Here is a 16,491-nt window from a genome sequence, read left to right on the forward strand (position 1 = left end):
GCTGGCTCCTCCCCTTCATTCTCCCAAATGAACCAGCTCCTGCTCACGTCTTATCTCACTCCTAGCTTTCCCTATCAGTAATCTCATTCATTCCTACCACTTCTGGGATAATCGCAAAACTTTCTATCTACAGACCTGCTTATCCTGGGACCACATTTTCTATGGGACACCAGACATGCCTCCCAAGTGCAAGTCTGCAGATCAGTTCAGGGCTTGATGCCTAAGAATCCAGTGGGAAATATGTGAAAAACATACGTTTCTGAGGCTGGGTGTAGTGGCTCACGCTTGTAATAACAGCACTTTGGGAGGCCAGGCGGGTAGATCACCTGAGGTCGGGAGATCGAGACCAGCCTGGCTAACATGGTGAAACCCTGTCTCTACTAAAAATACAAAAATTTGCTGGGTGTGGTGGCAGGTGCCTGTAATCCCACCTACTCGGGAGGCTGAGGCAGGAGAATTGCTTGAACCCAGGAGGCGGAGGTTGCAGTGAGCCAAGATCGTGCTGCTGCACTCCAGCCTGGGCAACAAAAGCAAAACTCTGTCTGAGTAAATAAATAAATAAATTTAAATACACGTTTCTGGCTGGGCATAGTGGCTCACACCTGTAATCCCAGCATTTTGGGAAGTGGAGGCAGGTGGATCACTTGAGGTTAGGAACTGAAGACCAGCCTGGCCAACATGGTGAAATCACATTTCTACTAAAAATGTAGAAATTAGCCAGGTATGGTGGTGGTGGTGGGTGCTGGTATACCATCTACTCGGGAGGCTAAAGCATGAGAATCACTTGAACCAGGCGGCAGAGGTTGCAATGAGTGGAGATCGTGCCACTGCACTCCAACCTGGCTGACAGAGCAAGTCTCTGTCTCAAAACAAATAAACAAACAAAAACATGTTTCTGAGCCATCTCCATGGACACTATGAGTCAGTACACCTAGGATAAGGTCAAGGAAGCTGTACCTTCAAAACTGTGCAGATGATTTTGATGGGCAGCCAGGTTTGAGACCCTCTACCAGATACTGCCACTGGTCCATCACCTCGTAATCCTTACACGTTAGAAAAAGGAGCCATCATCTTTCCAGACTTGCTCTCCTGCCTGTGCTCCCCATCTGAGCTCAGACTATCAGTCGCTTCCAATCACTTCTGTTCAAAACCAGTCTACTGCACAGTGAGTAGACCTGCCTCTGAAAGCACAGTCAGAACAAGCCCTCTCTGGCTGCCATGTGGAGCCCAAGCCATTCAGCACATCAAGCCCAGCCCTCCACCACCCGCCACCCTCTGCCTCCCACTTCAGCCTTCCCAGAACCACCACAGCTCAGGCACAGGACGCTCCTCCCCACCCCAGCCAAGTCCTCCATGCCCATCCTTTTTGCTCGTCTTGCACTGCTCTCTGGTGGGAATCACCTCAGCCCTGCCAACTCTACCTAACCAAATCTCACTCAGCACTCCAGCTCAACTAAAGCAAAATCTTCCCGATGCTCTGTTCTCGGAGATTGGGGAGAAAGCGCTCTCTCTCCAGCATGGTGTCAAAGTGCTCTTTGCACACATGTAACAGGATTTCTCATGCTCTGCCTTACTTCCCTCTATCAGGATGATCTGGGTATATCTGTCCTCAGAGAAGGAACTATTCTCATTTTTCTCCCATACTCTGAAATTCTTCACAGATTTGCCTTGGATGCATTAAGTTTTGAAATCTAACATGTAAAGTGCTGAACAGCATACAACTTAGAATTTACAAAATCCAAGGCTTCATGAGCCATCTGTGTATTATCAGGCAATCTAGCTTTCTCCAAATCTCTGCCCTCAATTTCCACCCACTATTACTAATCACATAAAAGAGCTAAAGAGCACACTAAAATAGCATTTCACCTGCCTCCTACCTTGTGCTGTTACCAGTTTCCACTGATAGCTGGGCGGGCTGAGCACTGAGTCACTCAGCATGCCATTTTCTGAATCATCCACACCACTTCCTGCTCTTAACTCCTCTAAGTAAGTTAAATATCCAAGAAGTGTGCTGACAAAGCCAAATCCTATCTTAAGAAATAAAATGGGTTTAAAGCCTAGAGAAGTCTAGCGTTTATTTGCCTCACTGAATGTCCACTACAGAATGCATACCTGAGTTGGGGTAGAGACAAACATCATTAAGGTCATGCTCTGGCTCCAAGGAAGTAAATATTTTTCCCTAAAAATAGCAAGCAAAAATGAACTGTTAAAATTTAAAGAACAACTTTTGGCAATGTCAAATAAACTGGAGATGTAACTCAACTATCTACACCTATGTAAAGAAATAGCCTAATTCAAATACAAAATTCAAATTTTAAAAAATCTTAGAGAATTTATCTTATCAATTTATCAAAAATTCCCATTTTAGAGATGAAGAAACTGAGGCCTAGGGAGAAGTCACCTGCCCCCCGCCAAAAGAAAAAATTACACATTTTAAAGATAATGTTAACATGGCAGGAAAAGACAAAGTTTAATTATGTATCAACTTAAAAAAAACCTCTTATAATCTGTGAAGTATACCCAGCTTAACTTGTATTGAAAGAAAAAGAGGACGGTTGGGCGCGGTGGCTCGCACCTGTAATACCAGCACTTTGGGAGGCCGAGGCGTGTGGATTACCTGAGGTCAGAAGTTCAAGACCAGCCTGAACAACATGGTGAAACCCAATCTCAACTAAAAATACAAAAATTAGCCAGGCATAGTGGCATGCACTTGTAATCCCAGCTACCTGGGAGGCTGAGGCAAAAGAATCGCTTGAACCCAGGAGCAGAGGTTGTTGTCAGCCAAGACAGTGCCATTGCACTCCAGCCTGGGCAACAGAGTGAGACTCTGTCTCAAAAAAAAAAAAAAAAGGAAGAAATCAGAGGAGAGAGGTGACCAACATGGAGAATGAGGACGACAATGCAAGGTTTCCAGGAGGATCGAGGATCAAGTGAGACAATGGATATAAAATACAAAATGAAATCCTACAAATACCTAAGTTTTAGTTACCATGTAGTTAGGGCTAAACCATTTCCATTTTAAGTGTCGAGGGAAGAGTGTTCCATTTTTTAAAAATTAAGAGAAGGAAAGTAAAAGAAAAAGATGCTAAGGAGGTGGGTGTGGAAAAAGGTGATGAGAAAGATAAACAAGGTAAGCAAGTCAAGCAAAACCAAGTAATGGGTGTTAGTCAAGAGGAAGTCTTTAGTCATAAGAAACAAAAAAAAAATGCCAAAATAATATTTATTGTAGCAATTACAGTACAATGATTTCAAGAAGTGATGATGAAAATTTCGCCAGCTCTTGCATTTGTAACTCATTATGAGAAGTCTGACACTAGGATGGACTGAGTGCCCACGGCAAAAAAGAGCAGTGTTAGGGCACAGACAAGATGGTTTGTGCCCAATGAAGAACAGGGCCAAGTCCTAACTCAAGACTAACAGTGAAATTCACACAGCTACCTCCCGTTTTTCTCAAGTTCCCACTGAAACAGGAAGGAAAAGGGGAAAAAAGGAAGGAAGGGGAAAGGAAATTATAATAGCATGGAATAACAATGACAAAAAGGTGTCAAAAGTTCTAATAATCCACATGATGGAAACTATGCAGAAGTTAAAGGGTCTGGAAAGATACGTCCAAATTGGTAGCAGTCTTTACCTTAGGTTGGACGAAAGCCAGGTCAAGGATAAGTAACTTCTACTTTACCAGTATTTTATGAATTTTTAAGAATAAAACCATATGCATTTATAGTATTAAAGATAAATATGGTTTTAATGTCAACTAGTTTGAATTGCCTGAAAAAGAACAGAGAAAGTTCTGGTCTAAGATCACGAATCTTCCTTAAAAAAGTCCTCAAAATCCTCCAAACTCAAAGCCAACAAAGCAGACAGTACAGACACTTCCTGGGCAATCATCAGGGTAATTCTTCCAAGAATTCAGAAAGACTGAAAGCCCAAAAAGTCACCAGAACCTATGAATTAAGTTAGGGCCTCAGAGATGTAGAATACGCCCTGAGGACCACTCTGATCTCCAGGACAGATCCAGAGGAAAAAGGAAAGCCAACTAAGACCCATACTTTGGGAATTGACAAAATGAAATTTAAAAAACCAAAAGTAGCAGCCCAGAAAGCCAGAGACTCAACAGGCAGCTGAACTGTGAGAGGCTGTGTGCAGCATGTGTGCCTGAGCACAGGCAGCCCCCACGAAAAAGACCGGCACCTGCACTCAGGCTCTTACTGTGGAGGCTGGCGGATCATCCGCCCAACTTCATCACAAATAGGAATTTTTTTAAAGTGATCTGTTTTTAAACTAAAAATGCTAAGTTTCTAATTAATTAAATGCAAAAGAACTCTTAAAAGCAAAGCTATACTGAATGCATTTTTCCCATCTGATGAACTTTTTACTATTCTCTCAAAATACTTACGTTTTAAAATGAAAGATGAAAAGAAGACAGATAAAAACCAGCAATATAAGATTTTGTTACATTTCAAATGACATTTAGAGCTGAGGAGAAGGAACAGCAAAATATTCTTGAGAAATATAGCTCTTAAGGCCAGGTACAGTGGCTCATGCCTGTAATCCCAGCACTTTAGAAGGTCGAGGCGGTGGATCACTCAAGGCCAGGAGTTCAAGACCAGCCTGGCCAACAGGATGAAATGCTATCTCTACTAAAAATACAAAAATTAGCCAAGCATGGTGGTGCACACCTGTAATCCCAGTTATTCTGAGGCTAAGGCACGAGAATTGCTTGAAACTGGGAGGCGGAAGTTATAGTGAGCAGAGATCATGTCACTGCACTCCAGCCTAGGCAACACAGCAAGACTCTGTCTCAAAAAAGAAAAAGAAAAAAAGGAAAAGTATGAGTCTGAGATATATAATAACACCAACATGCATGGAAGGATAATTAGTAGCTCTTAAAAATATTCTTACATCTGGCCAGGTGCCGTGGCTCATGCCTGTAATCCCAGCTACTGGGGAGGCTGAGGCAGGACAATCACTTGAACCTGGAAAGAGGAGATTGCAGTGAGCCAAGATCATGCCACTACACTCCAGCCCAGGGGACAGAGTGAGACTCCGTCTCAAAAAACAAACAAACAAACAAAAAATTTTCTACATCTGTGAGAGACTCTCAATATGTAGGGGGTTTCTCAGATCATAGATCAACTTTTTTAAACAATGATTTTCTCTCTACCTAACTTAACATCTAAAATGCATGCCAGTTCTAGATAATCAGTAAAATTTCTTAACCGGAAGAAAGCAATCATGAGTACCTTATCTAAATATGGATATTATCTATCTGAAAGTAAATGACCTCCCACTAAGTTCCCAAATGTATATTCAGTATCTTTTTCTCAATAACCCACATAACTCAAATAAGCAATGGAGAGGAAAGGATCTTTCTAAACACCCACAAATAGAGAAGCAACTAATTTCAACCAAAAATACATACGGAGTTCTTATTCCACATCTTGATAATTCGAGAGTCAGCAGACAAAATCAGATCCAATGAATCCTGGAAATGAACGGACTTAATGGGCAGCCCATACTGGTGATCTTTAACTAACAATGGCTTATCAGATCGAAGATCATATAATAAAACCTGAAAGAAAAAACCAACTTGTTTCTGTTTCAACAAACTAGACATTTTATCTTCAAAGGAAGTATTTGTAAGTGACAATAATGGCGCCATCTGCTTCATTACTTTGTTATGAACACAACGAACACGCTTACTCAAGGCGCTGAGATCTGAGATTCTAAAGTGAGCCACCAGTACTCCAGAAAGATCTTTTAAATAACCCTTAGCATATACATTTTATGAATTCAACCCCAAGAGTAATTTTTAAGAGCTACTAAACATACTGCACCCAAAAGATTGGACATCTGGAAAAGCAAAAAAAAAAAAAAAGAAAAGAAATAAAAAGAAAAAAAAAAAAAGAGCTACTAAACATACTAAGAAAGGAATAAAAAATGAAACCCTGTAAGAATTTGTTTCATTTGTTCAACAAATACACACCGAGGGCCTAAGTACCAGGCAGTGTCAAAGCAACAGATACAAACAAAACTTAGGAACAGTTCTAGTAGATTCACGACAGATGGTGGTAGCAAGGCTATGACTTCTTGGGAGAAGGGGAAACCCCTTCAGACCCCTGTCATTACAGGCAAGGAAGCCTGGGGAAGCTCCCCTAGGATTAAGTCCCAGGTGACAGGTGCTCTCTAGCCCATAATGACAGAGCAAGAAAATCCTCCACGATAGGGTTTCAGACCTCTTGTCGCGGGAGGAGAGTGTACGGGCTCTGCCCTGAAGGAAAGAAAGAAGTACTCCTCAGACTGGCACTACTAATGCACGTTCTGCTGACCACCCATGGCATGAGCTGTAGTTAATTATGCTATGTTTAAAAAAAAAATAGTTCCTTGAACATACAAATTTTGGAAATATGTATTAAACATATTTGTTGTCTGCAAGAATTCCTCAGAGCCTTCATTTAAAAAGTATTGAAATCCACTGTGAATCTTCAAGAGTAGAAGTCTGGCAAACCTCCAAGACTGACCACAGAATTCTGTTCCACAGACTCTGAAAAATGCTGTTCCAAACCACTAATAAGAGAATACTTAAGACCAGGCCCGGTGGCTCAAGCCTGCAATCCCCACACTTTGTGAGGCCAAGGTGGAGGGATCGCCCGAGCCTAGGAGTTCAAGACCTGCCCGGGCAACACGGTGAGACCCCGTCTCCACAAAATATCAAAAAATTAGCCAGGTGAGGTGGTGCAGGCCTAGCCCACTGTACCTCCAAGTCCACAGTACCACAGACTGACCAAGACAAGAGTCAAGATCTCTCAAGGTGTTAGAAGAATCCAGCGTTCTGGCATACCCTCTGCTCTGGCTAAAATAGTATGGCCTCATTTTTTGTTCCTACAGTATATTTCTCATGACACATATACACACCACTGAAATAACCAACTTACATGTGAAATTTCCAAATTAAACATATTTACCTGCCCTGTGGATGTTCCAACTGCCATGGTCAAGGCACCATTAAATTTCAAAGCAGAGATTGTTGGTAAACTGTTTATCCTGAAAAGCAAAATATTCATGTTTTGTGAATATATGGCCAAACCTCCTTCCAAGTAACAAGTTCATTATTCATTTTCACTTCAAATCTAATGGGGGAAAATCACATTTCTAGCCTTCTGTTTAAAAGGTAACTGCAACCTGGTAAGATGACTCACACCTGTAATCCCAGCACTTTGGGAGGCTGAGGTGGGAGGATTTCTTGAGGACAGGAGTTCAAGACCAGCCTGGGCAGCACAGTGAGACACCATCTCTACAAAAAATTAAAAAAAAAAAAAAAAGCCAGTGTGGTGGCACACACCTGTTGTCCCAGCTACTTGGGTGGCTGAAGCAAGAGACTGCTCGAGCATGTGAGGTCGAGGCTGCAGTGAGCTGTGATCATTCCACTGTGCTCCAACCTGGACAACATAGCAAGACCCTGTCTCTAAAATAATAAGTAAATGGTAATTGTATTCAAATTTTCATTATCAAAATAAAATTACACTTTATATACAAAATGTAATCTACTTCTTTCTTCCATTTTAATTAAGCCAGAATAAGGTTATTTACTGAAACATCCCCTTTTATACTTAAGAAGTGATTTTGTTTGGACATGGGTATACCACTTCCACTTTAAAATTAGCCAAGCTCAGCTAAAATAAAAGACTAATCCTCAAATGGGGACCCTAGAGCCTCTGAAAGTACCAAAGACAGAGTGAATGCTATGGTCACGACTCTAGAACATGCTTCTCACACACCAGCCAAGCCTATCAGACCAAAAGCAATGATCAACAGTGAAAAGAGTGCTAGGTGAGGAGTCAGAAGTGGACAATACTGCTGTCAATCCTACCGTCCGCATGCCCTTGGCCCAAAACCTACAGTCCAGGCTGTTAGCTGTCAGCATCATCCGGTCTCTTCTGCCACCTAAAGCCTGAGCCTGTAACTGTGCTGAGGCATCTGTGGGAAACTTGAAGCCTCATATCCAGAGCAACTTTAGTCATTCGCTCTTCAAAATACACGTAATCATTTCTTTCAGTACAGTGATATATTTCTCTACTTATTCCTTTGTCATTTTCTTCATAAATTTGTTTTTGGATATGGGGTTTCACTCCCGTCACTCAGGCTGGAGTGCAGGTGGAGACTATCTCAGTTCCCTGCAACCTCCACCTCCCGGGTTCAAGGAATCCTCCTACTTCAGCCTCCCGAGTAGCTGGGACTACAGGTGTGCATCACCACTCCCAGCTAAGCTTTGTATTTTTTGTAGAGATGGGTTTTTACCATGTTGCCCAGGTGGATACTGAACTCTTGACCTCAATTGATCCTCCTACTTTGGCCTCCCAAAATGCTGGGATTACAGGCATGAGCCACCACACCCAGCCAGCCCATATATGTTCTTATCAGGTTTTACAACTTTTTGTCATTATGGGAATGTTTTTCCATTTACAACCTTTCTAACTGGATAGTGCTAATAAATAACAAGATCACTGATTTTTTCACATTTTACAAACAATTTATTTATAACCAATTTATATTAGTTCTTCCAGATTTTCAGTTATTCTCCAGAGTTTCTCAAGCAGAGAAACTTATATCATCTGCAAGTAATGACAGCCTGCTTCCCCTATCCAACACTTACACTTACTGCTTTCTCATATTATAATGGCTCCACCTAGAAGTGACAGCTTCTAAGGTTTGTAGGGGGAAAAAAAAAGCTAAGCATAAAACAAGTAAAATTACCTAAAACCAAATCAGAAAAAAAACCCTAGTTTTAACATTTTGGTATACATCCAGCCTTCTTGCTATGACTATGCCTGTGTTCACTGTTTTTCTGACAACAATGTGGTAACACTCTATAGGCAACGGTATGGTTCACTTTTCCGCTCACAGGCATATTTGGACCACCTTTCCCTAGTCATAAATATGCTTCTGCAACATAATTCTTAAAGGCTGAATAACACGTATGCTGTTGATTAATTTTTTTTCATCTGTAAAACAAATACAGTAACAGTGCCTATAGCAAAGGGCTGTCATATTAAATAAATTAATATATGTAAAGAACTTAGACTCAGTGTGGGAATTCACTCAGGGTGGTGGCAAAAATATTAAGGGAAAATAGTAGAAGAATATAGTCTCAAACCCTTTTGGAAGGCCTAAGGGTTTTTTCATAGTTCAGTAGAAGTTTTGGCTGAAGGCAGCCTAAATCCCCCTTACATTTAGTTAATAAGTAAAGCAAATAGCTAGGGCATGTGAGGAAGTTTACCTAATAATCTGTTTACTCATGTGTTCTTTTTTTTTTTTTTTTTTTTTTGAGACGGAGTTTCGCTCTTGATACCCAGGCTGGAGTGCAATGGCGCGATCTCGGCTCACCGCAATCTCCGCCTCCTGGGTTCAGGCAATTCTCCTGCCTCAGCCTCCTGAGTAGCTGGGATTACAGACACGCGCCACCGTGCCCAGCTAATTTTTTGTATTAGTAGAGACGGGGTTTCACCATGTTGACCAGGATGGTCTCGATCTCTTGACCTCGTGATCCACCCGCCTCGGCCTCCCAAAGTGCTGGGATTACAGGCTTGAGCCACCGCGCCCGGCCACTCATGTGTTCTTAAAACTAACCTTGGAGCCAGATGGCCCTCTCGGGGGGAGGTTGACCAGGGATATTATCTACTAATGGTGTTCGCCTTAGGCATCAGAACCTGTCCTTTAATCTTTCTACCTCTAGTGGTGTTGACTCAAGCCTTTGTCAATTAAACTCTACTAAATAAATACATGTCTCACCAGCTAGTAAGGGCCGGCAGTTGCAACTTTTACAGGACTCTCCGAGGTGCCTGTAAGCCACCTGGTCCCTCAGGCAAACTGGCAAAGCATAATATATCTGTCAGTGTACTTTATTCATCTGTTGTTGAGTCAGGGACTGCAAGACACCCTCCCCACAGGTAGTGACCCCAACAGTCATGCCCAACGTGAGGTGACCCCGACAACCCAGTAACTGGCAAATAGAAAACACTACCAGTTAGCCATTATTTCTACTAGGCTTCGTTTAATCAATATCTTCAGGCGCTTTCTAAGACTTATTATTAGCAATGCTGTGATGGATGCCCAGGCTGAGAAGAGGGAGCAAATGCATGCTACAGGTACGCGGGCAGACATTTAACCTGAGGTTATGTTTTCTGTAAGGCAATTCATCAATATACTAAAAACCTTCAAAATATGTATGCTATTTAACCCAGAAATTCAGGTTCTACATATCTTACCTCAGGAAATAATCATAAAACTATAAATGGGTATATAATAGTGGAAACTCTTTGGGTTGTTTTAAATGTAGGAATTAAGCCAACAGGAACAAGAAAAAATTAAAAAACACTTGCTTCCTTCCACCTTAGAATTCAAAACACACCTTTGTGGACTTTGTGGTGGACCCTTGGTTCTATCACTAGATCCTACAAAGCTGAAATATAAATTCCTGCAGTGTAATTGTTTTAATAAAATCCTACAGCAACTAAAGAAATAAGGCTTCTGTATAGTACTTTGGAAATAAACTATCTGGCTTACTCATCAGTGAGATACAAGAGAAGATTTTTATAAAGATCAAGAAAGTACAATTTCAGACATCCTTTAGCGATTTATTTGAATTTTAGATAGATACATTTACTTAAAGTTGATGAACATTTAGCACTGCAAATTAATTTCTACTTACTCTGAATCTGCTGTGACACTGTTTAATGCGCAGTCTAACAGACCAACTCTATTTCGAGTTCTTGGGTCCCAGCACTCCACTCTACCCTAAGCAAACAAAAAAGAATTTTAAATAAAAGCTGTAGCAGGCCGGGTGTGGTGGCTCACACATGTAATCCCAGCACTTTGGGAGGCAGAAGCGGGCTGATCACCTGAGGCCAAGAGTTCAAAACCAGCCTGGCCAACATGGCAAAACCCCATTTCTACTAAAAATACAAAAAATTAGCCGGCTATGGTGGTGCATGCCTATAATCCCAGCTACTTGGGAGGCTGAGGCAGGAGAACTGCTTGAACCTGGGAGGCAGAGGTTGCAGTGAGCTGAGATCGCGCCACTGCACACCAGCCTGGGCAATAGCGTGAGACTCCATCTCAAAACAAAAAAAAAGCTGTAGAACAAAAATTAAATAAATTTGTATATACATACATAAAAGCTGCTACTAGGAAATTCTTCAAACACACAACCCTCATTAATATTGTTTATTCCATAGAAAATAAAATTGTAACTGTTTACCTACTACTCTTTTTAGTGCTGTTTGTTTTGACATGAGCTGAATTTCTTTTAAATTAGAAAAAGAAAAAAACAAACCATGTAATAAAAAGGTCCAAATGCAATGCATGATCCTTGACTGGACCCTGGATTGGATGGAGGGACAGGGAGAACAGTGATGAAAGATATTTTGGAAAGCTGGGAAAATTTTTAAATTAAAAAATGATTGTATCAATGTTAAATACTTAATATGTATTATCACATCAATAATAAATTTCTTTTATTATAAAATAATGATGATATATACGGAGAATGTCCTTATTTTTAAGAAATCCATTTTAAAGTATTTAGGGAAGAAATGTCATAATGTCTGCAACTTATATTCAAATGGTTCAAAAAACATTTTTAATACATGTACATTTTTATAGGAAAAGAAAATGCAAAATATATATACGTGATCACTGAACTTTTACAAAGATGTTAACTTTTTAGAAATAAAAAGCTGGAGGAAATTTTTTTTTAATGGAAAAAGAATCCCAGCTGGGCGCAGTGGCTCATGCCTGTAATCCGGCACTTCGGGAGGCCGAGCCAGGTGGATCACCTGAGGTCAGAAGTTCAAGACCAGCCTGACCAACATGGCAAAACCCCATCTCTAGAGAACTTCTGACCCAGGTGTCCACTACACCCTGCTAATTTTGCATTTTTAGTAGAGATGGAGTAATCCCAGCTACCCAGGAGGCTGAGGCAGGAGAATCTCTTGAATCCGGGAGGCAGAGGTTGCAGTGAGCTGAGATCATGCCTGCCACTGCACTCCAGCCTATGCAACAGAGAGAGACACTGTCTCAAAAAAAAAAAAAAAAAAATTCCCGAAAAAACAAAACAGGGCCTGTAATCCCAGCACTTTAAGAGGCCAAGGCGGGTGGATCACCTGAGGTCAGGAGTTTTAGAGCAGTCTGGCCAACATGGTAAAATCCATCTCTACTAAAAATACAAAAAATTAGCCAGGCATGGTGGTAGATGCTTGTAATCTCAGTTACTCGGGAGCCTGAGGCAAGAGAATGGCTTGAACCTGGGAGATGAAGGTTGCAGCAAGCCGAGATTGCACCACTGCATTCCGTCTCAAAAGAAAAGAAAAAAACCAGAACATGCTGGGTGCGGGGTGGCTCATGCCTGTAATCCCAGCACTTTGGAAGGCTAAGGTGGGCAGATTACCTGAGGTCAGGAGTTCAAGACCAGCCTGGCCAACATGGTTAAACCCCGTCTCTACTCAAAATACAAAAACTTAGCTGGGCATGGTGGCATGCGCCTGTAATCCTAGCTACTCAGGAGGCTGAGGCAGGAGAATCACTTGAACCTGGGAAGTGGAGGCTGCAGTGAGCTGAGATCATGCCATTGCACTCCAGCCTGGGTAACAAGAACAAAACCGTCTCAAAAAAAAAACCCACAACAGAGAAACTACAGTACATTCACTTAAACAGCCATTACAAAGAATGAGGTCCACAAAAAGCAATTTAGTTTTTAAAATGGGGGACTGTTGTTGTCTGTGTTTTTTTTTTGAGAGAAGGTCTTGCTCAGTCTCCCAGCTGGAGTGTAACAGCACAATCACAGCGTATTCAGCCTCCACCTTGTGGATTCAATCCATCCTCTCACCTCAGCTTCCCTAGTAGCTAGAACTACGGCGTGCACGTACCACCACGCCTGTCTAATTTTTGGATTTTTGGTGAAGAAGGGGTTTCGACATGTTGCCCAAGCTAGTGGCAAACTCGTGGACTCAAGCATTGCACCCACTCGGACTTCCAAAGTGATGGGATGACAGACGTGAGCTACCTCACTGAGCCAACACTTGTGTTTTTAAACAAATGTTTGTGTAAACAGAAAACCATCAAAGGATACAGAGCAAATTATTAACAGTGTTTACCTAAGGAAACAGGAACAGGACGGGGCACAAGGGAACTACACTTCTCACTTTGTATTTTTTTTTTTTTTTTTTTTGAGACGGAGTTTCACTCTTGTTACCCAGGCTGGAGTGCAATGGCGCGATCTCGGCTCACCGCAACCTCCACCTCCTGGGTTCAGGCAATTCTCCTGCCTCAGCCTCCTGAGTAGCTGGGATTACAGGCATATGCGCCACTGTGCCCAGCTAATTTTTCGTATTTTTAGTAGAGACGGGGTTTCACCATGTTGACCAGGATGGTCTCGATCTCTCGACCTCGTGATCTACCTGCCTCGGCCTCCCAAAGTGCTGGGATTACAGGCGTGAGCCACCGCGCCCGGCCTGTATTCTTGTCTATCACTTGATTTTGTAATGATAAAACAAAAACATATACAAAGTTTTTTTTTTTTTTTGAGACAGAGTTTCGCTCTTGTTGCCCAGGCTGCAGTGCAATGGTGCAATTTCCACTCACCGCAACCTCCACCTCCTGGGTTCAAGCGATTCTCCTGCTTCAGCCTCCCGAGTAACTGGGATTATAGGCATGTGCCACCACACCTGGTGTCTAGCCTAGACTGCCCTGTAAGGACTCTAGAAACCATTTTCTCAGGGAAACTCTTGTAAAACTTTCCCTTAGTAATCTCAAATAAAGTGACTACCAAGAGAAAGCTTGACTGAAGCATAATAGCATTCAAACGCATTCAACACAGTTTCACATATCTGTTGGATCAACCTCGGGTATGCCATTTCAAGTCTTAATCTTTTTTTGCAATACAATTTCAACTTCTATTTTCGCCTCTGGGGATATGTACAGGTTTGTTACATGAGTACACTGCACGACGCTGAGGCTTGCAGTGTGACTGATCCCGTGACCCAGGTAGTGAGCAGAGCAGCCAACAGTTAGTTCTCAACCCTCGCCTCCCTCCTTCCCTTCCCCACCTAGTCGTCCCCAGTGTCTAGTGTTGTCATCATCATGGTCATGAGTACCCAGTGGTTGGCTCCCACTCACAAGTGAGAACATGCAGTATTTGGTTTTCCATTCCTGTCTTAAGCCTCCAGCTGCATCTGTGCTGCTGCAAAGGACATGATTTTGGGTTTTTTTGTGGCTGCACTAATCTCTTAACATAAAAATAATTTGAGTTAAAAAAAGTTAATTCCATCCACATGAAACTGGTTTAATAAGTTATAGTACAAACAACAGAATGCTAGCTGTAATTTTTTTTTTTTTTTTGAGATGGAGTCTCACTCTGTCACCCAGGTGGGAGTACAGTGGCTGAATCTCGGTTTATTGCAACCTCTGCTCCCCAGTTCAAGCGATTCTCCTGCTTCAGCCTCCTGAGTAGCTGGGACTATAGGCGTGTGCAACCACACCCGGCTAAATATTTTTAATAGAGATGGTGTTTCGCCATGTTGGCCAGGCTGGTCTCGAACTCCTGATCTCAAGTGATCTGCCTGCCTCGGCCTCCCAAAGTGGGGGGATTACAGGCGTGAGCCACTGCACCTGGCCTGTAAATTTTTTTAAATTAGTTTAGAATTGTAAGTAATTATAAGTACCAATAAGATGTATATTATATATTGTTATGTTTTTAAAAAAAGCAAATGCAGAACTATGATAGAATACAATTTCAGTTTTGTAAAACACTTTTAAAAATATATATGTACACACATGGATACTGGCATATAGCACTTGGAAAAAAAAATCTGAAACAATACTACTCCACATCATTAAAGTGTTACCTCTTTTTTCACAATCTTGTCTAAAAGTATAAAATAAAAAATAAAAATAAAGTGTTACCTCTGAGGTGTAGGATGTGGTGATGGGAAGGTATAAAAGGGCACTTTGTAATTAAAATTACATCCTTCTGACATATTTGCATTTTTTTAAAACTATATTTATCACTGTTTTAAGTGAAAAATGCAAATTAGAAAAAATTATTGGTAAGTGTGAAGGACACTGATTCAAAGATACTCTAGTTTAAAAGAAAAATGCTATGTATGTTCATCTCAATATTTATTGAATGCTACCCCATAGGATGTTGAAATCACTATCCTATACACCTTCATAGTTCACATTGTTTTCACACAGGTTATCTGATGTGATTCTCACCCACACCTCTATAAAGTTGGCAAGGTAAGCAGTATTATCTCCATTTCACCAGTTAAGAAACTACACCTCAGGGAAAGGAGCTAATTCACAATCATAAAACTATCTAATCAGTGAGAGCACTGGGACTCCTTAACTTACTGTCTCCCAGTAAGAATGTGCAAGTGGCTGTCTGCAGTGCTCTCCTGCAGCTGGTTCCCAGATGGGTGTAGAGGTGTGGGTAACCTGAGGCACAACTGGTGTAGTCTGTAGCAGGGGAAGGGCCAGGCCTCTGTGTGGAAACACAAATTCTCCATATAAAAAGCAAACCCGAAGCTATCACCTCATTATCATCCTGCCCTAAGGAATCAAGCACCTCAGTCTTTAAATAAAAATTCCAATCATTCTCAAATATAAAACATCTAAAAAATAAAGTCGACATATGCTTACCTCTATGGTTCCTGTGGCAAACAAGCCATGCACTGAATTTATGTCACAAACATTATTCTCCCTAACACAGAAAAGCAGTAAGAGAGAAAGTATTAGCTCCTACTTAAGGGGGAAGGAGTATTAAATAAACAGTCAACCCAAATTCTAGGGAGATGCTCTCTCACTAATCTGCCAATGGAAAACACCAAGGTTGAAAGGGTTAAGTGCTTGGCTCACAGTCACTGGAGTTTCTGATCTCCAGGGTGACACTCTACCTGCTAGGTGACAAACAAGTAAGGACTTCAATACTATTCCACCACCATGAGAAGAAAGGGTCATTCTATTTTCTCAAGGTATTTTCTTTCAAGGAAGGTAACATTTTTAAAAGAACACAGGCTATCACCATGACGATCCTGAGCCTTGACAAGCTTGTCCTGGGTATGTCACTCTAAGCCTTATTTTCTTTCTCTGTAAAATGGCTATTTCACCTCAGGGGGTTGTTATGGAGATTAAATGAAAAAGACTGCAAAGTGGTCAGCAGTGTCTGGAGTATAGAGGACACTCAATGCATTGTGAAGTTACTGAAATTTCCTTAAAATAAAAATAAAAGCATTTCTAGCCAATGTGAAAAAAAAATACTGAAGTTTACTTGGTTCTTATCACAATATATTCGCCTAACCTTAAAAAATCCTCTCAAAGCAGTTCAGCAGGCTCTTCATAATACACAATGAGAAGTAATCCAGCTTCCACCGTTGACAGCTGTGTGGCCTTGGGCAAACTATTTACCTCTCTGAGTCTCAGCTGCCCTATCTGTAA

At 41.5% G+C, this 16,491-nt stretch overlaps 1 protein-coding gene across 2 annotated transcripts in view; it reads right to left on the reverse strand.

Annotated features, from left to right (window-relative positions):
- Nucleotides 1-16,491, reverse strand: part of NOL10 (nucleolar protein 10) — a 113,039-nt gene that overhangs the window by 73,936 nt on the left and 22,612 nt on the right. For both annotated transcript variants that reach the window (XM_012438864.2, XM_012438865.3), the window contains exons 8-12: nt 15,697-15,757; nt 10,709-10,794; nt 6,966-7,044; nt 5,423-5,572; nt 2,113-2,179 (exon numbers count right to left, since the gene is read on the reverse strand). In XM_012438864.2, the coding sequence (XP_012294287.2) occupies nt 2,113-2,179; nt 5,423-5,572; nt 6,966-7,044; nt 10,709-10,794; nt 15,697-15,757 (443 nt within the window). The remainder of the gene's footprint in view (nt 1-2,112; nt 2,180-5,422; nt 5,573-6,965; nt 7,045-10,708; nt 10,795-15,696; nt 15,758-16,491) is intronic.

This window comes from Aotus nancymaae, unplaced genomic scaffold (genome assembly GCF_030222135.1).
Source record: "Aotus nancymaae isolate 86718 unplaced genomic scaffold, 86718_ANA_hifiasm-v0.15.2.pri h1tg000057l, whole genome shotgun sequence".
Classification (NCBI taxonomy): Eukaryota; Metazoa; Chordata; class Mammalia; order Primates; family Aotidae; genus Aotus; species Aotus nancymaae.